We start from the raw sequence: 21,438 nt of genomic DNA, 5'->3' as shown, positions 1-21,438 counted from the left end.
TTAGTCATATAAGAAGGAGGCAACATTCAGAAACAGAATTCACTATGGAGTTCATATTATGTGAATTAGTTCCCCTAGTGTGTTTGAAAGATGAGATTCTTTAAAGAATGAAAGAAAATGACAGGGATGCAGGGATTACCCATTTACATCAGGTTAAAAAAGAAAATCAGATAAGCAAGTCACAAAAGGGTGTTGTTCTAATTCTTCCTTTGGTGCAGCCTGCTCCACGCTGTGGTGCTATAAATGGTTTGGGATTTCAAGTGTTGCAAGGATTACTAAGAGATGCTCTCATCATGTAATCTTTACCTGTGTGAACTTGCCCTTATTACTTGCTTGCTTTTTCTTCTTAGAAAGTCACGCATGCTCATTTTAGAAATGCTGGAAAGTGCAAGTAAGTATAAAGAGTATGGAAAATGAATTACCCAGAAACTTGCCAGCCAGAGATAACCACTATTAATGTTTTGGCATTTTCCTTCCAACTTTTCTTCTATTTATTTGGTTTGTTTGTTTTGATTTTACATAGCTGAGATTAGATCAGACGTGTCATTTTGTATCCTTGACAATTTGCCTTCTTAATATTAAGTCAATGTTATTTCTCTTGTAATGAAAACTCTTGGTAAGCACTATTTATAATGGCTGAAGAGCATTCCACATCTGAGAGGACTGTTCTTTAAATCTGTGAAGGTGGCAAATTAGATTGATCGGGATTTTCTATTGCTAAATTAACCTTATACTCCTACAATAAAACGAATTTGGGAATGCTACATTCTTTTTTCTTTAATACATTTTTTTTTTTTTTTAAAGATTTTATTGGGGAAGGAGAACAGGACTTTATTGGGGAACAGTGTGTACTTCCAGGACTTTTTTTTTTCCAAGTCAAGTCGTTGTCCTTTCAATCTTAGTTCAGCTTCATGTTTCAGTCTTAGTTGTGGAGGGCGCAGCTCAGCTCCAGGTCCAGTTGCCATTGCTAGTTGCAGGGGGCGCAGCCCACCATCCCTTACGGGAGTGGAACCGGCAACCATGTGGTTGAGGGGATGCGCTCCAACCAACTGAGCCATTCGGGAGGCAGCTCAGCTCAAGGTGCCCTGTTCAATCTTAGTTGCAGGGGGAGCTGCCCACCATCCCTTGTGGGATTCGAGGAATCGAACTGGCAACCTTGTGTTTGAGAACCCACTGGCCCATGTGGGAATCGAACCAGCAGCCTTCGGAGTTAGGAGCATGGAGCTCTAACCGCCTGAGCCACCGGGCCGGCCCTACATTCTTTTAATATAATGCTGAATTCAGTTTGTTAATAGTTTGTTTAGCATATTTACCTCCATGTAAGATTGGTCTGAAAATTTTATCTTGTATGGTCTTTATTAGAGTTTGGTAACAAGATTATGACACCTCAAAATGAATTGGATACTGAAACCTCTCTTTCCTACTTTTTGGAACAGCTGATGTAAGACTGGAGTCATTTCTTCCTGAAGTGTTTGGCAGAACTAGCCAGTGAAGTGATCTGGGCCTCAGTTTTCTTTGTGGGAATGTGTTTTTTTATTTATTTATTACAAACTCAGTTTTTCAAAATAGTTATGGGACCATTCAAGGTTTCTATTTCTTCTTGTGTCAATTTTGGTAAGTTGTTTTCCTCTAGTATTCCCCCCCCCCCCCCCCCCCGCCTCCCCTTCATCTACACTTTCACAAGTTTTGGTGTGAAGTTTTTCCAAATAATCTTGTATTATCTGTTTAATGACTACAGGATCTATAGTGTACCTCCTTTTTATTCCTGTTACTGTTTTTGCTTCTGTTCTTTGTTTCTCTTCCATGTTTTTGATCCATTTCATTAGAGGTTTAGCAAGTTTGTTAGTCTTTTTAAAGAACAAACATTTGGTTTTAATGTCCTCAAGTCTTCTATTTCATTAATTTTTGCTCTTATCTTTATTGCTTCCTCCCTTTTATTCTCTTTAGGTTTCTGTTTGTTTTCTAATTTCTTGAGCTAAATGCTTAGCTTATTACTTTTTGGTCTTTCATCTTTTGTAATACATGAATTTAAAGGCTGTAAAATTTCCTTTAAATATTGCAGCCTTCAAATTCAAATGGTATCAGGACAAAACTGGTCCTAGGTGTTGATCTCACCTCTTTTAGTTCAATCTTCTCCCAGATATCGGCCATTACTTTCTATCTTGTGCTCTCTCATGACTTTTGGATGATGATTTGTGTATTTTAATCAGCTTTTTAAGTTACCTTCAGTGGGAGAATTTGTTCAAATTACTTAGTCTGTCTTTACCAAAAGGTGATGACTTGCATCGTTTCCCAATATGGGGATGTTACATAGATATACGTATATATAGATATTATAAACATTTAATGACTATCATACACCAATCTTTATTGCACTTTAGGTCTCTTGATACTTCCAGCTACATTATATTAACCTTCATTACAGTCACCACTGTTTGAATGTGCCTATTTCCCTGTATTCTCCCCAGCAATGAGGACTCTTGGAAATACCTGGCTTGCTTGATAGGTGACAAGTATTAATTACACTGTTGCTTTTAAAATGTTTTTATCTTAGATTGCTGACAGAGATAAACATTTTTACAAACACTTACTACTTATTTGAATTTTGTGGCCCATTTGAGATCCAAATGATTTTTATTTCTTTGTGTATTTATATAAGATATTTGTACCTGGCTGCAGACTATGGGGACACCAACCTTCTGCCTTTGAGAATTTGCTGATAATGCAAAAGCACAATGCACCTTCCTGGTGAATTTTGCACAAGCCTCTCCAGAAGAGGCTGCCAGGGGCCTTGGCCAAAGAGCAGTAGCCTGGTCTTGCACAGTGGGTCAGTGACATGACTAAAAACTTGCCATTCACTCATTCAACCTATACTCACTGAGTTCCTGTGTATAGTGGATGACGGATAAATTAACTGAATTAATGGAGGGCAAGTTGGTATGGATCAGGGACACCCTCACAGACCTGACAATCTAGTGGGGGAAACAGACATGAAACGATCATTGAGAAAAATATATAAACAGAAATATATGCAATGAATAAAAAGTAGTATGCTCTATGACAGAATATAATGGCCTCATACGAGGGATCGATCAGGTGTAGGCGAAGGGGGCCAGGGAGCTCACCGATGGCCTCTTTGAAAATGTGACATTTAAACTGAGTCGAAGGATGAGAAACAGTTAACCACAGTAGGGGAAAGAGTGTTCCACACAGAAGAAACAGCCTGTGTAAAGCCCTGAAGAGCAACGGCCACGGAGAGCTGGCTACCATGATCTCAGTTTTCACATGTCACTTGTCCCTGAATCAGTGCGAGTACAGAGGAGAGGAAAGGCAAAGACTCACAACTTGGAAACTCTAAAGAGAGAACAAAAAGCAATGAACTGAAGTTGTAAAGAAGCTTACAACACAGCACTAGGGCCCACTACACTGACAGAACGGAAATGGTCAGAATTTTCTAAAACTTGATGTCAGAACAGTGATACCGACACGGCCAGCCGCTTTATATACAAAACAGCCTTTGCCTCAGAAAGGGCCTTATATTTCTAAGCTGTTTCCGGGACTTGTTCCTAACTTAGGAAGATACAGTTTAACAGAAACATTAATCACAGAGAGAGAAACAGGATGCAGACTCTCCACCAAAAAGCAGGAAATCAATCATTTCACTTTGGGATACACTTTTGGCATAAAGGCTGAGGTCTGCCTTGCAAAACAGTCACTTCAAACCTGCCCAGGGCAGCCAGACCAGTGTTCCCAAACACATGACTTCTAAGCGTGTTGGTCACGGGCAAAGCGGGCATGGAGCCAGGAGGCCAACGTACTGTTCTCGCGGACCAGGCAGAACTCCCAGGCGCTCTGGCTCTCCAAAGTGCTCTCCAGGTCCACGGCGACATTGGGCTCGCTCTGCTTCTCAAGGCGGTACTGAGGGCCTGGAAGATCAAAGGGGCAGGAGGAGGGGAGGAAGTCTGAAACAGTGAACTTAACATTGAAAAAACACCACATATTGGCGAAAAGCTGTTAAAGCATTAGGAAAACGCTGAAGTCTGTCTCGAGAATCTAGCTATCCAAGATGGAAGAGTCTGGGGGTTTTTCCCACAAGGTTTCTCACACTTGTCTGTTCTATTATCAGGTCTGTCTTCACTCAATTCTCCCCCCAAACAAGGTGAGCGGTGATAGCTTTTGAGTCAGACTGACCTGGAGTCACAACGTTGGCTACATGGTTTCTCAGATATGAACAGGTAAGCTACCGGGAGTCTGTTTCCGAATAAGGAATGGAGGAACACTTATAACCTTGAAGGATTATTGTGAATGGCAGAGATGATATCCTCTAAGGACATAAGTACCCATTATTAATAATCATTGTAATAATGAATAATCAATTATAAGCAGGAATAAGGCATGTTTAGAACTCTACATGATGACAGCCAAAAAAAAAAAAAAAAAATCAAAAGTTTTTTTTAAAAATCAGGGGAAGCAAAATAATAAATCTCAGGTTTCTGTGTTATGGTGCTAGGACTGTGGGTGCTGATTCATGTTTTTGTTGAAACATTTATGGAAACACAGACACAGGTTCAATAATCCTGGACACCAGGAACACCAGCTATCCTGCGTCACACAGAAGGTTGAGCTTCATAAAACACTGGAGCATTTTATACATTTATTCATGTATTTCTTTGTCAAGCCAAATGACAATCTTGTTCTCAGATAACACCTAATGGGTCCAATGATCAGATTCAAAGGACTGCTCCTGTTGTTAATGGTTACTGAAAAGATTGGCGGCATAAGAAACTGTCTTATTATTTTGACTATGAAAGGCGTGTTGGGTCAGACAGGAGAGAGGCTCCGAGGAAAGAATCAGGCCTCCCAGGCGGAACGTGTATTTTCACATATACTTGTTCTTCAGCCACTGTCAACTTACATGCAGTACTTTTCCTCCTTCATCAGTCGGAGGCATTTCACTCATCGCAAGTCACTCTCCTCTCACGTAGTCTGTATTCATTTGAAGCATGGTAGTTTCATGATATATTTGATCTTTTCTCTAACTGGTATTTCATTAGCACGCCTGCCAGTTCTCAGAGTTCTTACATATATTCAGTCCCCCTTTACAGTACTTACAGCTCTTAAACCTTTACTAAGTAAACAATGCTCAAAACACTCACAGCTGTGTATTTAGGCAGATACATGCTCAAAAGTCTACACAATTCTTACAAGCTCTAATACACTGTATTCAGGTCAAGAAAGCATTGTAATTCAATATTATACACAGTTAAATTTCATTTCAAAAATATCAAGCAAATAAAGTATGAAAGTGCTGGTGATTCTGAGTCTCCACGACCTGTCACCTGTCAGTGACATCTGTCCAATTACCAGGCATTTACTGCCGATCACTGCATGCCCACACATACACTGGTGGAAGTAACCACAGAAACATCATGCCCAGCTGAACTTTATGAAAACTTAGCTGGTGAGAGATTCCTCTGCACCTTTTCCTTTCCTCCCTCCCTCCCTCCCTAACACCCACCCACCTTTGGCAGCTGTGAGCATCTTCGGCCCACTGGAGCAAAGGGAGTCATCCTTGAACCTGGAGAGCCGCTTACTAAGACACTGGCCTGTTGCTGTTGAATGATCTCTGACTGACTCACCACCAGTAACTCTCATCACCACTGTATGTAAGGCACTGACATACACTTCTACGAATTTACCGTGAAATCTGGGCACAAAGTATAGCTACAATAATTCATTTTTTTTATGAGGGCCAAAATTTGGGAACAACCTAGATCTAACAAAATATTGTGAACTACCATGAAAATATTGAAAGTGATGTTGCAAAAATATTTACTTTTACAAAACATGTTTATAATACGCAATTTTATGAAGACAGAAAATTGTAACACAATATGTGCAGGATGCCTGCAATTATGAAAATATATGTAAAGTCACAGTCGGGGGGGAGACTGGAAGGTTATTTACAAAATGTGAATAGTGGTTATACTGGATAGTGGGATAATGAGTGTTTTTATTTTTCCTTAGTGTTATTCTGCATTTTTCACATTTCCTATAATAAACAAATGCTACTTTTATAAGTTAAAGAACATCATATATACTTACAAGCCCTGCGATTTCTTACTATGCCATTTTTCTGAGGATACTGTAATTACCACACATTGTGGCATTTCCACCGTCTTTTATATGCAATAATTTAATCAAAACCAGACAGTACCTATTTATGTAGACAGATATTTTCATTTGAAGGAACCCTGCAACCTGGCATGTTTCCTCTGACTCTGAGTGCAGTGTACAGGGCGTTAGGCTTTCCGAGCTGTCTGCCTGCCTGACGGCTGGACTGTAAGTAAGCCACCCTTTCCTGATCTGGGAGCTAAGGCCTGGCTACGTAGGTGGACTTCAGGCTGGTCTCCTTTGCATACTTTTCCCTTCCAGTCACTGCAGCTGCCTGGGAAACATGCCTGAGGGAAACGAGGGGAAGCAGGGAGTCCTAGAAAGGGTCCTCTATTGCTAAACACAAGTCCCTGCACCACCTTCAGAGCCATAAATGCCATAGTTTAAGATTGACTTTCTTGAGGCGGCCAGATGGCTCAGTTGGTTAGAGCGCGAGCTCTGAACAACAGCGTTGCCAGTTCGATTCCCACATGGGCCAGTGAGCTGCGCCCTCCACAACTAGATTGAAGACAATGAGCTGCGGCTGAGCTGCCGGAGGGGCGGCCATGGCTCAGTTGGTTAGAGCGCAAGCTCTCAACAAGGTTGATGGTTCAATTCCCGCATGGGATGGTGGGCTGCGTCCCCTGGAACTAAAGATCGAAAACAGCAACTGGACTTGGAGCTGAGCTGCGCCCTCCACAACTAGACTGAAGGACAATGACTTGGAGCTGATGGGCCCTGGAGAAACACAGTGTTCCCCAATATTTCCCAATCAAAAAAAAAAAGTTTAAAAAGAAAAAGATAGACTTTCTTGTCTCTTGCGTCTTGCAGATATTTCTGTTAAAATACTGTTTCCTGAATGTAGCTTTAGGATTTTCTCCTTGAAGCCTAGAATGATGATTTTCATTTAGTGAATGACCATTATATGCCAAGCACTCTACATATGTTACCTTATTCAATCGTCACAGCAACTTTAAGAGGCAGATATTATTATCCCCATTTGCCAGAGTGGGACCCTGGAGGTTTTCAGGGTGAAGTAACTCACCCAAGATCACAAAGGTAGGAAGTAGAAACGGAGAAATGAAAGCCAAGGGTCTTTGGCTCGAAAGCCTGTGTGTTTTGAAACTTTCTTCCTCTTGCAAACTATAAATTACTGGCCAATTATAAAGAGGCCATAGTTTATACCATAAGTATAGATTTTTGTAGATTTGTGGATTCACTGGGTTCTGAATCACTTAACTTGTGGTTTCCATACATTCAAAATGAAAATGATCTGAAATAATTTATGTTAATGAAATCCACACATACTAAATAGCCCATGTTACAGCTGTATCCTGGGTCCTTATGAAGACAGGATCATCTTTCCATCCATCCAGGAAGACTCTCTCCCTGTCTTTCCTTAAGTAAGATATACCTATATATGCCCAGTTTTGCCAGTAACTGAAATTTTGAGTGTCATTGGCTCTGGGGAGTCCCTGGCACTTCCATAAAAGCTAAAACACAACTTGGAGACCCACTTCTGAACTTAGCAAAGGCCTCATGGGTCTTACCTTTGGGGAAGGTAGGGTGGTTAAACTGTAGACAAGACTCGAGATCTAAACCCAAATGGAAAACTCACTCTTACAAATATCAATTTCTTTCCTAATTCTTGCTGGAACACCGGATAAGTTATCACACACAAAAAGACTATTTCAGATGTTTTCCCCTGAAAAAGCCAGACTGGTAACTTCAGGCCTTACTGTGTAATGGGAGGCAGGGTGTGGATGAGAAGCAATACAGTGTGATGACGAAGGGCATGGACTTGGGGCCAGGCTGTCTCGGTCCAGTCCTGGGCTGAGCAACTTAGCTGTCTGACTTTGGGCCAATTTACTTAACCTCTCTGTTTCTTCATCTATAAAATGGGGATGATAACAGCACCTACCTCATAGGCCTGTCTGAGGATTCCATGAGTGAACAGTTTTAAAGCAAGTAGAACAGTGTCTGATACAGTAATCGTGTTATTTAACTGTCAGCTGTCATCAGTCCTCGTCATCAGACTGTAACAATAACATAACACTGCCTACTATATGCCAGGTACTGTGCTAGGCCTTTTATTACACAGATCATCTCATTTACTCTGTCACCCTAGACATAAGGAGTATGAGTTCCATTTTCAGAGGAAGAAACTGTGAATTGCAGAGTGGCCGATGACTTGCTCACTGCCCCGCAGGAGGCAGTGGAACTAGGATTCGTACCCAGGGTTGCCCAGGCCTGCGCTCTCGGTATCACATACAAACCACAGTGCCTCACTCATAACAAGTTCTTAATCAATGTCTGTTGATGATAATCAAGGTTATGACAACCCAGACCTATTATCTATTATAGGTCTATCAAGTTTCCATCAAGTGCTTGCTTAATTTTTAGGCAGCTGAATGGGAGGAAAGAAAACATAGCAGCCAAAACCATTTAAAAAAGACAAGCTGTGAGGTCAGTTTCTATTAATACACTTCTGCCAAAGAAATGATTATATAAAATATAAAGGCTCTTTCACGCTGAACATGACATAGTTCTCAAGGCAACATCCACCCTTTGGAAAGAGGTTTTAAAATGTCACAGCTGTGCATGAAGCCACAAGCCCTCCACTTCACAGCAGAGGGGAACACAAAAGGAAGATTCTGGGAAGCAGTTTCTCTGCAGCGACAAGAAAATCTGTTTGGGCATTCCAATGATGTATTTATTGCAGTAATACCATGTCGCCAAATGGTCTAGGGACAAAATACTGCTCTGGCACTTTGGGAGGGTTCCAAGTTATAATACTCAGGCAGGATTTTTATGGGATTTTGTAAACCTGAGGCAAACATCTCAGCACATAAGTTTCAAAGAAAATCTGTAGTGATCTGTTGGGCACATACATGCTGGTCCAGCTTCCTCCATCCCTTTAATCCTTGACCGAAACATAAGAGGTTTTAGTATGCAGCTTCTTAAGGGCTGACAGCCAGCTGAGAGCTGACAGCCAATGGGATGTAAGTGCAGAAGCCCAAAAAGAGAAGCCATACCATCGCCTCCATCATTCTGCGTCTTATTTCAACGACCGTGGGAGAAACTTCCTTCAGACCTTGGTAGCAGGGAAAGCTGTACTTTCTCGGAGCAACCAACTTACTCTTTTGTATTTTTAGACAGTTTAACATAAATCTGGTAACTGACTGATACTGTGTCCCTTTCTCCTTTGCCCATTAGGAAGATCGGCACTAAATGTGTGACCTGACCGAGATGACTGGACCCACATTTCTGTGTCATGTATCCTCTGAATCTTTATTTTCCATTTTCCTCTCATGTAGTTTCATGTATTTGTTATCCTACTGTAATAATGTATGTAGTCCACGTGCTTTTTGGATTGCACTGGGATATAAATGAATTAACCTACCATTATTACTGCAGAGCATCAGAACAAACCAGCGGAGCACCTGTCTGAGGAAACATGATGAAGCCAAAGGCTGAACACTTTCACGGATACACCTTCATGTCAACTATTTTCTATTCACCAGCTTAAACAGATGCTTTAATCTGGAAGTGCTTCTTGTAGCCAGAAAAAGGTTAAGTGGGAGCAAATAAGAAAAAGGCAAGGCTGGGTTTTGAGCAGGAAACTATTGGTGTTTGCAGCCTCTCAGGGAGTAGCCGGCTAGCCATGCCTTCTGGGAAAGTTACTTAATCTCTGTGTATTTTCTCCTCTGTAAATCGAGGATAACAGAACTTCCCTCAGAAGGTCACTGCGAGGACTGAGACACTCCTCGACGCCCCCAGGAACACGCTCAGTGGCGGCTGCTATTATTGCTAGAACAGGCTGGGGCAGAAACCACGCAGTGAGTGCAGGCAGGTCCCAGCCTGAGTCACAACAGACTAAGAGTGCCATTAAGGGAACACACACAGTGGCAGGGATGCTGGCATCAAAGCAGAGATCCAAGTAGGGGAGTAGGGTGGGACAGAGTATGTATCTATGTAAACAAGCTTGCTTTTAAGCTACAGGCAGCATTTCAGATCCGAGATTTGTTTGGCAGCCAGGGTTCCTAGTTCCCTAGCTTCTCAGGTCCTGCGTATATAGTCGAAAAATAATGAGTAGATGTCAGAACTCACAGAACAAACCATGACAGCACAGATGCCAAAGGATACATTCATACATCCATTTAACAAACATATTTTGAACACCAACGATGTCCCAGACACAGAGATGACTAATCAATGATTCCTGCTCTCAACAGGCTGGGGAGGTGGCAAGACACACATGAGCAGATAAATTCTCGAAGAGCCAATCAGTGCTCTTCCCTGGATCAGGACAAGGTGTTGTGGGAACACAGAAGAGGGGACGAAGAACTTCCCCTTCTTGAGGTAGAAACATCTGAAGGACTCGAGCCAGGGGAAGAGGGGGAAGTAGCGCATTCCTAGAGAAAACAGCATGTGCAAAGGCAGGGAGGTACTGAAAAGCCCACGGGACCCAGGGGACCAAGGGAAATTCAGCGTGGAGAAGGCCTAGGCTCCGTGGTGGTCCGAGGGGAAGCTGGGGTTGGGATGCTTGGCCCCGAGTGTTGGTTAAGGTTTGGATTCTCTCTAATAAACAACCGATGCTAACAGAGCAGGGGAGTGACCTAATCAGCTCTGTATTTGGGTAACAGATAATGGGCTGGAGGAAACTGGTGGCAGGGACACTCCTTCGAGGCAAACTGTGCCAAACCGTGTCTGCTGTACGGTGGGGGCCGCTGAATCCCGTGCTCCTCCGGAGCCAGTCATCACCGAGAAGCTGACACTGTCAGTATCAGCGCTCAGACCCAACATCAGCTCTTCTAAAATGCGTACTTGTGGTGTCAGTCCTACCGCTCATAACTCTTCCTCTAGGGGCGACTACAATCATTTTCTGCTTGATCTTCATATAAGCACTGAACTACATTCAAGTGATAACCACTGTACTTTAGACCCCCTCTGAGGCTCAGATTGGATCATTTGGAATTTAAATAATAAAAAGGGAACAAGCTGACATGACAATAAAAGGTCACACTTTAGCCTCTTCTGAGCCAATACACAATTTGCTCTCAGTGAAACAGCTGAATATAATCGAATTAAATACAATTCCTATTACAAAAGAAGACAGACCAAGGCTGTTCCAATAAACCAATTCTCCTGCCTAGTTAAATGGCAAAACCTTCAGGAAAGGTTTTGAAAGCATGACCCATCAGTTCTAATTTTTAAAACTTATCCTTTCAGTCAAGACTAGAAAAAGACCCATTCCAACTTTTATCTTTACTACAAAGTGCTGTTATCTTGGCCTGATGTCAGGAGCTCTATCTCTCTTTCTGCTGACAAGCAGAGACGAGAAAGATAAGATTGGAAACGAATCTCACTTCTCTGAGTAAATAAATAATCAATACTCATCTAAATGTAAATGAGAAGGTAGCCCCCTCTGATAACAGCACTCTTATCAGAGAGCCAATTTTCTTTAGACATTTGGCCTCAACCAAATCACCATCATTCAGCCCCAGCCTAATGGCAAAAAATCGTAACTAAATTGAACCGATCACCAGAGATCAACTAAGTTCGGCCTTGGCCACTTCAGGTTCAAATGTTTGGGAATGCAATTTTGCCCCCATTAACTTTCAATAGCAATGAAGAACAGATTGGTCAAGGGGCCAGTATGTGCAATAAACAAACCCCAAAAAGGGGGCGGGCTGGAGGATGAGGAGCGGTGGGTTTAAGTGTTTAAATGCAGTAACCAGCAAACACCAAAACTGTGAAGGTTGCTACTGTGGGGTGGGAAGAGAGCAGTCTTTCCTCTTATCAAAGGCTTGGCTAAAACTGAGAAGACATTTAATTTGCCTCACTGTGATGGTTAAAATTTATTAAAGCAAATGTAAATAAAGAAAAAAAAAAGAGATATTAAAAAGCTACCGCAGCTAAAAATAACTTAAGGTTCAAATGATCAATTTCCTCCAACTAATTTGTATCAGACTTACATCTGACCCAGCAGAGCTGCACTGACCTGATTTTACTGAAATAAGACGCCGTCTACAAGACAAATCACTTTAAAACCACTGCACTGGGGTTTCCATTTCTTTGCTGCAAGACTCAATTCACTGCTGATGAGAGTATTGGGGAAATTATGACTATTATTGATAGGACAGCAAAACCACTTTTACACAGTCGTCCTCAAGTCGACAGAAAGCTTGCACTGGCCCATTAATGAAGGTGTCAGCTAGAATCAGAAATTAAAGACAAAGGCTGGGAAAGGCCTAATTTTTAGAGCATAAGGACGCCGGACATAGAAGCAGCAGCTATTCATCGTCTTAAGAGTCACAAAGCCTAAATAAGGATCAACTGAGGGGCAGGCTGCTCTGCCTGCAATGAGGGAAAGGAAATGCTTCTTTTTTGTCTCGCCCGAGGCTCTCACCAGGATCTGCTCCAAATCTTTATCAGCCAATGGAGGCCATGTCTGGTGCGACAGAACGACTCGAAGCTTAACCATCTTTCTTCCTGCTGAGTATCTAATCCTAGAAGGTGGACATGTGGTGGTTAGAGCGTGGGTTTTGGAGTAAAAAAGACTTGGATTAAAATCTTGGCTCTTTTACAAGCTATGTGACACTGGGCAAGTTAGGAGACCTAAGCCTTCATGGAATAACTGCAGAGATTCCGTGTAATGCAATGCCTAGGACGTAATAAACACTCAGTAAATGTCGGTGATTATACTGCTGTGAAAATTTAACAAAATCACCATTGGGCCCTTTTTGAAAACAAGTGACCGACAGTGAGGTCTTTCCTGGCCTTGAACAAAGCACTTTCCATGCATTAGCTCTCTGAATCATAAAACTATGAGGTAGGCCCTATTTTAATTCACGTATTACAGAGGAGAAAAAAAATATGTGGAGTGGTCAAGTCACGGGCCCAAGGTGAGGCCAGGACAAGAGTCCAGATGTGTGATTCCGCAGCTGTGCTCCTCACCACACTACTGGGCTCTATCTCAGAAAGAGCATTCCATAAGCTTCTTGATCTCTGGGTTGCAAAAAAAGAAACTGTAAGGCTGAGATGATTTATCAGTTTGGAAAGGAGTAAAGACATTGGGTGGGAGACTAGGAAAAAGAGAGAGAAAGGGGGTAGTTGGTCTGGAGGGGGTGAAAACTGAGGGCCGCGCAGCCCTAACAGCAAGAGCCTCTCTGACAAGCACTTAATGTGCACACCAGTGGCTTGCCCCGAGTTTTTCTGGGGGAGGGGGACCTTTTCCTAAGTTAAATGATTTACAGAGTAACTGCCTCAATCCACAGTTCTGAAAGTGTGATTTCTTTAGGGTTTAACTATACCCATTTCTAGTCCTGTTACAACTTTTTTATTGCGATAGAAAACATTTACTGGAAATATGTTACTGCTATTACCAGGTCATAAAATAAAAAGAAAAATAGTTTATGTATTGCCATCATTTCCAATCATCAATCAGAAAGTGCCAAGAGGAGGAAAGGAAAGGGCGTACAGCCGAGATTTCCTTCTTTGTGTAGGAGAAAATGCAGGAGCATCATAACTCTTTAGAACAAATTTCTTCTTGAATACCCAGCCTCACAGATGGGCTCCTGGGAGGAGGAGGAAGGCACACCTTTTGGCATCTCCCTCCTCCCTGCAGCCTTGCCCGAGCGAGTCCCCGTCAGAATCAAGAGTTCTTTCATCCCACCTTCCCGGGGGCCTTGCTTCTCTCAGTGCCCTGAGCTTGCTGGATTAGAAGCATTTTTGTCTATTTGTCATTGTTCTGCCCCCACCCCCTCCAATCAGGGCACTCTTTGAAGATGGGGGGTGGAAGGGCTCTTTAAAAAAATCCAACCCTGCATTCCCAGAGCTCTAGCACAGCAACAGGCTTTGCAGGTGCTCAATAACCTTTGTTAAATAGAATGACTTCAACAAAGGTGGCATTTCAAACTGAACAACCTTGGCCCAGCAAAGGAATCTACCCTGAGAAACATTATTCCAGGTACACAATGATGTATGTTAAAAGATGTTCATGGCAGCACTGTTTTAATATCAAAAATTGCACACCATCTAAATATTCTCCAGTAGGAAACTTAAATAAATGATGGTGTGTATGTACACTGGGATGTTATGCAGCTGCTAAAAAAATAAGCTGGGTTAATAAGACATGGGAAGAGTTCTATGACACATTATTAAAAAAAAAAAAAAAAAGAATGCATGGAGTTTGCTCCAGTTTAATAAAGTAAAACCCAGCGGTATATGCATGTATGTGTGAGTACTCATTTGTTGAATACACACACCAACACAATTTGGAAGGATACGAGCCAAACTGTTCTCACAGTTACTGTTAACTAGAATTAACTCTGGGAGTAGGATGGGGTAGTAGCAAGATGGAGGGTTTTGCTTTTTACTTTATAGACTTTAATCTTATTTGGATTTTTGACAGTGGGTATATACTGGCATTTTGTCATTAAAAATCCAATGGAAAAAAATGAGGTTGGACAATTTTAGAGGCAATTCCAGCTTGAGTTCAGATTAGGGGCTGTGGCCTCTGGCTCCTCACAGATACTGTGGGCTCAGCAGCGGCTGGGGAGACACCTAAGCAGTGGAGCCAGGAACAAAAAGGGCACAGAGCCTGCTATTCAGGGGTTCCCATGGTCCAGCCAAGCCATGGGCTGGGTCACAGAGACTTCCAGAGCTGCTTAGAGGAGCAAGGCAGCAAAGGTCAGAGGACTGAGGCATCTGAGGCTGGGCTGCCGGTGCGCAGAGGCTGTTCAGAGAGGCCATGGCTGCAGCCCACGGTCAGAGTGCCCACCTGCCGCTCCATCACCCCAGTGCGATAACTCTGCCTGCCCTGTCATCATGGGTCGTAGACGGGCTGTGGAAAACAAAGAGTGACTGCATACTGCCTCTCTCCAGCCTATTCAACCTCCCTCTAGGGCAGTCCTGACGCCTTCGCTCAGGCTTTGAGACAGAGGTGGCAGGTATGTCAGGAGTCCATCCCCGTGGCCTGGGAGTAGGGAGGTCTGGATTTGATCCCAGCCTTAAACTCAGTGTTGTGGGTGGTGGTGGTGGTAGTGGGGTGTATGCTCTAGGGAGTGCCCCGCAACCTCGGCTGACTCCAACACATTTGGGACAGTATGGTGTAATGGTTATTATAAGCCAGAGTGCTTGGGTTTGAATTCCCAGCTCCACTTAATAGCTGTGTGACCCTGGGCAAGTTACTTAACCTTTCTGTGCCTTACTTTCCCATCTGTAAAAGAGGGATAATAACAGCACCTACCTCTTAAGAGTTGTTCCGAGAACTCAATTAGTCATATGCCCGGGCTGTTGCTTCTGCTTTCCAAGCAGCACTTTCATGGGGAGGGGTGATTTCTAGTTCTTTAGTAGAGGCTAGAACCTGTGGAACTGGTCCCATTCCCTTCCCCTTCCCACTTAATGACACAGTAATCCGGAAGTATCCTCCAACGATGCTGTTTCAACCCGCTGTGCCTCCGCTCACACGAGTCCCTCTGTCCGGGATAATCTTCGCTCTAGTTTATTCTCTAGCGCTGTTCTGTCCTGCTCAAGGAGTCAAAACTCTGCTTAGGAGCCCCTGCCTCTGGACTTCTCTGTGCAACCCACACTGAAGAGATCTCTGATGGTCCTGTCCTGGTACGAGCTGTATGTGAGCCGAGGGGGGAGAGCACATTCCAGTATCTGCATTCCTAGGACGGCCACAGCACAAGGAGGTGTGTTTAGTGAATATTCTGTGTCCACACGGAAGCCCAGTCTGCTTGGCTACCATCCTGACGCCCTCCTCCTCCAAAGCAGACTCAAAGCTCCACCTCCAAATGTCCCCACTGTTTGGAGACTCCAAATAGTGCCCCAACTCTAACAGGTTTCCTGGGGGTGGATGGAGCTAGTGGGGATCACACGGAGACACTCTGCTACTTTGGCCGCTGGCTGGACAATGGAAGGCCAGCACCGCCAGGGGCCAGTCCCGCCTGCGGTCAGTGCGGTTCCCTCACCCCAGGCCTGCCTTCTCTTGCCACAGCGATCTGTCCCAACGTGCTTCCTACCAGAGTTCTCTGAGCTACAGCACACAGGCCTAAACAGAACCTGCTCAACATCAGAGCAAGAAGAAGTAAGGCATGGACAACCCAAAACTTCAAAACTTGGAGAAGGCTGGAAGCCCCGGGACAGGAGCCGCTTCCACGCCACCTCAGGCAGACTTCACTACCAGGAGGAACGCAAATAGTCCGTGTCCTGTCACGGACCTGCCATGAATGCACTTCCCTTCCAAAGAAAGAGGCCTGATATTACTTGTAAAAAAGAAATATTTTTTTCCTCCTTCAAATCCAGATATTACTTGATAGAAAGGATGGAAGCCTTTAACACTGTCCCTTAGCATCCAATTTTTCAATCCAATCTGTTTCTCTTAACTTGAGTCACTGTGACATTACCAAATTTTACATACAGTTATCTGTTGCTCTGTAAAGAAATACAGATGGCTTTTGTGAAAATAAACAGTCATTTATTTTAAACAATTGTAAAATAGTTTATGGAAACCAGTGGGGTAATGCATTCAAATAAATGCCAGAACTGGCTGATGGGGAGCCAGGGTGCTAAATCACACGGCTGAGGAATTCAGCTGTGGGGAACAGACAGTAAATTCAGAGTGACAGAATTTCCCGTGATGGCAAAGGTTTCTGACATCCAGTCCAGTACTCAAAAACCACAGCAGTTCAAACCCATTTTCCTTAACACGGCCTTGACAGCCAGTGAAATTAGTGAATTTAGTCACAAGCACCTAAGGACAAAAAACAAAAGAAACAAACAAAAAGGAGACTTCATTTGTCTGCAGCCTTTTCTGAGCTCTATAAAATTGGTGACTCTAAACCGAGTCAATGCAGAGCAAGCTTGGGGCCACATGTGTTCAACCATCAGACTATGTTATGATGCAGTGGAATCTGAAGACTTCCGTTTAAATCTGCTTATGCCAGAGACGGGCTTGGATAAACCGCATCCTCTCTGGACCTGCCTCCCCCTCTGTAAAATGAGGATAAGAGTTGTATGTACCTGACAGGCTGTTGAGCAGATTCAGAGGCACCAGGAGTGACAGCTGGGTGCCGGTGGCCTGGGTGGAAGGGGCTCCAGCCCTGGGTGAGACTGCAGGCTCCCTGAGGGACTTCCCCATACTCCTCCAGGAAGCACCACTGACAATGAACGGCTTGGGTCCGCCTTTGCAGGGATGGAGAGAACTCCAAGCATGCGTTTTCTTTTAATTTTATAAGATAATCAACTGTACTTTTTTTCACTTTTATTTACTTTTCACTAAGTTTAAGTGCTGAGGGGCACAGCACCACATGGATTCTGTGTCCAGTGGCCTCAGCAGGAAGGCCGCTTTGAATTTGGCAGGAACCGCGCCTCGGTCCATGAGCACGAGTTCCCTTTCCCCAGGTTGCTCTGGTTTGGTTCGGCCTGCCACCAGGAGCCACTGTGCTGTCCTCGGCCTTGTACATAGAAGCACATCTCCTGTCAGACAGAACTCAGGTTCATCTCGGGCATAGACACCTTCGGTTTTAAGAAGAGCTGTGTGCTCTCTGTTTCCGCAGACCCCGCTGACAGCCCGCACCATGGCCCTGGATCTGGGCCACAGCCTCCCAGACATATCTGTCGTTTTGTAAGTCCTGTTCCCAGCAGGCCTCCACAGGCCCCAAGATGGTACAAAGAGGAAGGCAAGGCCTCAACTATAAACTGTCCAACCTTTCCTTCTCCTTGTAGCTGGGTTTCCAATGATGACACTGGGTCTCCCAATGAATTAACTCAGTTGTTTATCAAACATGAATGGCACCCACCACGCGCCACGCCTGGAGTAGGCACTGCAGACATAAAGAGGATGAAGGCTGATGCTGGCCCCTAGGGAGTCGGCACAAGGCCCTCACAAGAGTGGACCACTTCCTCCCAAGTTCCGCAGATTCTACCCACTTCACAAGTCTCCCTTGCATCGCTTAGCACCCAGCCCACAGTAGTGGCCTCCCAACTCGTCTTGTGGCTTCCAGCCACCCATTCTTCATCCTACTGTCACCCTATTTGTGCTCTCTGGAGTCAAACTCTAAAGGTCATCACTTTCACGCTTAAATTCCCTTCACCACTTCCCCATGGCCAACTACTCTCTACCCACCGTAATTTCTTGCCCACCTATGTCCTCTGTGATCAGCCTAACGGGTCTCCTCACTGCTCAGTGCACACACTTCATGGTTTCCTACCTCCATGTCCGCTCCTCCAGTCTGTTAAAACCACATCCGTCCTTTACGGTTACTCTCCAAGTCTCATTTGGCCTCCACTGACATTTTGTATCTGCTTTTTCTTCTACTGACCGGCCCCCCCATGCCCCCAACACACACACAGCCTCAGGCCCTACCAGATTTCCAGACTGGCTTGCTTCCTTTCCCCACAATAGGGAAAGTTTCACCACTTAACATTCCTCTCACCTGCAGGCTCTGCTCCAAGACAAGAGGATTTCAGAGTTTCAGGCCAACCAAATACAAGGCTTCCTTTCTTTTAATCTGGCCTTGGCTTTCCTGTCTCCTTCACGCCCTTGCCCCTGGCCTGGCCCACCCCAGCGCAGCCCAGAACCTGCCCCCAGGCCTGGCGTCCTGCTGGGTTCTCAGAGAGCCGCTCTGAAAATCCTGCCTGCCCCGTAGTCATCCACCTGCCTCAATTTCACCGTGCATAAATTATACATTTAACTTATTTCAATCCACCTACACATGCTTGATAAAAAATGAGCAGGAGTTGAGGGGGAGACTTGATCAAGAGAACAAATTTCAATAGTTTGGAGAATTCCACCTGCCATGACTCGCAGTGACTGACTCAATGAACCCCAAGAGAGTGAGTGTGAGGCAGAAGTCTTATTCATCTTTGCAACTACGGAAACTGTAAATGTCTGATGAGTGACTAACGATTAATTGAGTGGATGGTGGTGTCTCAGGTCTCAGCTCCTCTTACAGTCTTTCTGTACCAAGTTTGGTTTTAGCATTTAAAGATAGGTATTTTTAGTTTTCATCTGTTCTAATGCTAGAGAAAAATGCTAGCTGTGTTGGATTTAATGAGCAAAACCACAGTCTTGTTGGCCTCTGATGAGCATTTTAAAGGGATTTTTTTCTAGAAGTAATTTTGACAATGGATTTTTGCTCACTTGTTGCCTTTGTGACCTGTCAGGAACGGCTCTCTGTACTGCTGTCCCTTGGATGCTGAACCTCGTCTGCTTCCCTGGTCCTTTCTGCCAGGAATTACAGTTCCTTCTTAGTCCGTGGGGTCCTCGGGCGTCTACTGCCCATCTGCCCAGCTCCCTGTTTTGGGTGCTCAGACCCTTCCGAGATTGGCTCCATCTACCAACTCAGCCGGCTCCTCTCTGTGCATCTTCTTTCTAACCACAACTGTACCAGCCAGGGCTGTGTTTCAAGTCAGGGCACAAGCCTCAGTGAGTGCTTTTCTTATTGCCAGGACCCTGCATGCCCCATAATAGCCATTTGGGCTCCTGCCTCAATACCTTCCACCAGATTGGTAAAACCTTAATGGCAGGATTCAAATCCCAGCTCCATCAAGCTTTAAGACCTTGGGAAATTACCTAAGTGCTCTAAGCATTGTTTTCTAATCTCCAAATTGGGGATGATGCTAATTTTTAACTCACGGGGTTGTTTTATAGCTTTAAATGAGATAATAACACATGTATAGCACTTTGTCTAGCACATAATAGGCACTCAATAGATAGCAATTATTTATTACTATAGGGATACAATTTTGCACATTTTACCATGTTCAACTCTGAATCTATCAAACAGATAAGAAGCTAAATGATACATCTTGTTTTATTTTAAGCCAATTGCGGCTTATAACGTAAGATGTTAAAATATGCTTCTCCTTGTGCTAAACACACAAAACAAAAAGGTAAAAGCAATGGAAAAAATGGTAGCGGAGGCAGCAGAGGCATCGTGGCTGCCAGCCATTTTCCTTTCCGGGAGTTTTCCTTCTTGTTAGATCTATTATCTGGGAGCTGGGCTGCCCTGCTGGCTTTCCATTTGCCTTGCTAATAACAGTAAATCCAGCAGCTTCCACTGCAGCTCCTGTCTCCTTCAGCTGACTCTGAGGCCGATCAGCATTTCCTCTCTGCTAATGTCAGATGTTCACTGGGAAGTCCCGCTGAAGAGAAAATTTATGACAAAAGTTTCTCCAGCTTTTAACCCTTCTGCACATCCGGCCCCAGATGTAGAGTGTTCCAGAGAATGCTAGGTCACTCCTGCATGTACATACCTATGTTCTTGCTGATGCTTTGCTGCTCTGACAAGGGGCCTCAGACCCCTGGAAGAGCTCAAATGAGCAGCTGGGCAGACAGATGCACACATTCTGGGCCGCAGCTAATGGGGGCTACATTTGAGCTGGGTTCTGTAGCAGCTAGTCTCTGCTGAACCATGACTCAAAGCAGTCACATTCCTAAAAAACAAAGTGTCATATCACAAAATTGTGAGTATGACTGGGTCCCATAACAGTGAAACTGAGGGGAGGGGACAGAAGTAACACTTGAGTAAGAAAATAATAAGGCTAAATGCCTGGTGTTTGACATGGATTTCTATTTAATCATTACCAGAATGCTTCGGTGATATTACTATTATTCTCATTTATAGATGAGGAAAATGACGTTCAGACAGGCCAAGAAAGTCACCAAAGAGCGTGAAAGAGTAACAGGAGCAAGGCTGGAACCCGGGAGATGTTTCTAGAACCCAGATATTAAGCTCCAAAGTTAAGGCTACCACCCAGCAGCCTATGATCCAGTTGTGACCTTATTTAAAATGCTCTGACCAAGGTCGCCAGTTCGTGGGGGTAGTAAGAGCTTTAAGCCAATAGAAGAAGCATGATCTTCTGGTCCATTTATTTCAGCCATCCCTGAAATAAATCGGCCAAGGGCTGCAGAAGAGGAGAGCACACTGATTCAGGCTTTGGGGAGACAACGCACCCACAACCTCTCCAGCAGGGAAGAGCACAGTGGCAGAGGCGGCAGTGGTGCAGCAGCCATGCCCAGGCCCTTGCAGACCTCCAGTTCTCAGCACACAAGACGGGTCTTGTCAAAGGGTGTTCGTTTTAAGCAAGTTCATGCCTTTTGGGACAGCTACATTCTAGCTCAGCGGGCTTTTCTATGACCTTCTCCTCTACCTTTCTACAGAAGTCTGATAATATACTTAACTGGATTAGTAGGTTCAGTAAACTAATTTTTGTCCCAATTAAAAAAAAAAGGGGGAAAAAAAAGAATGTCAAAACGTACATGTGACAGCT

At 44.1% G+C, this 21,438-nt stretch overlaps 1 protein-coding gene across 14 annotated transcripts in view; it reads right to left on the bottom strand.

Annotated features, from left to right (window-relative positions):
* The window catches only part of MAPKAP1 (MAPK associated protein 1), a 216,611-nt gene that overhangs the window by 52,732 nt on the left and 142,441 nt on the right, over positions 1-21,438 (bottom strand). For 10 of the 14 annotated variants that reach the window (XM_074331014.2, XM_019728586.3, XM_019728585.3 and 7 more), the window contains one exon: positions 3,819-3,926. The exons of the other annotated variants lie outside the window; for them this stretch is intronic. In XM_074331014.2, coding sequence (XP_074187115.1) covers positions 3,819-3,926 — 108 coding nt within the window. The remainder of the gene's footprint in view (positions 1-3,818; positions 3,927-21,438) is intronic. 14 annotated transcript variants of the gene reach the window in all.

This window comes from Rhinolophus sinicus, chromosome 16 (assembly GCF_057876585.1).
Source record: "Rhinolophus sinicus isolate RSI-liver-muscle chromosome 16, RSI-T2T, whole genome shotgun sequence".
Taxonomy (NCBI): domain Eukaryota; kingdom Metazoa; phylum Chordata; class Mammalia; order Chiroptera; family Rhinolophidae; genus Rhinolophus; species Rhinolophus sinicus.
This window is presented reverse-complemented; position numbering and strand designations above follow the sequence as displayed.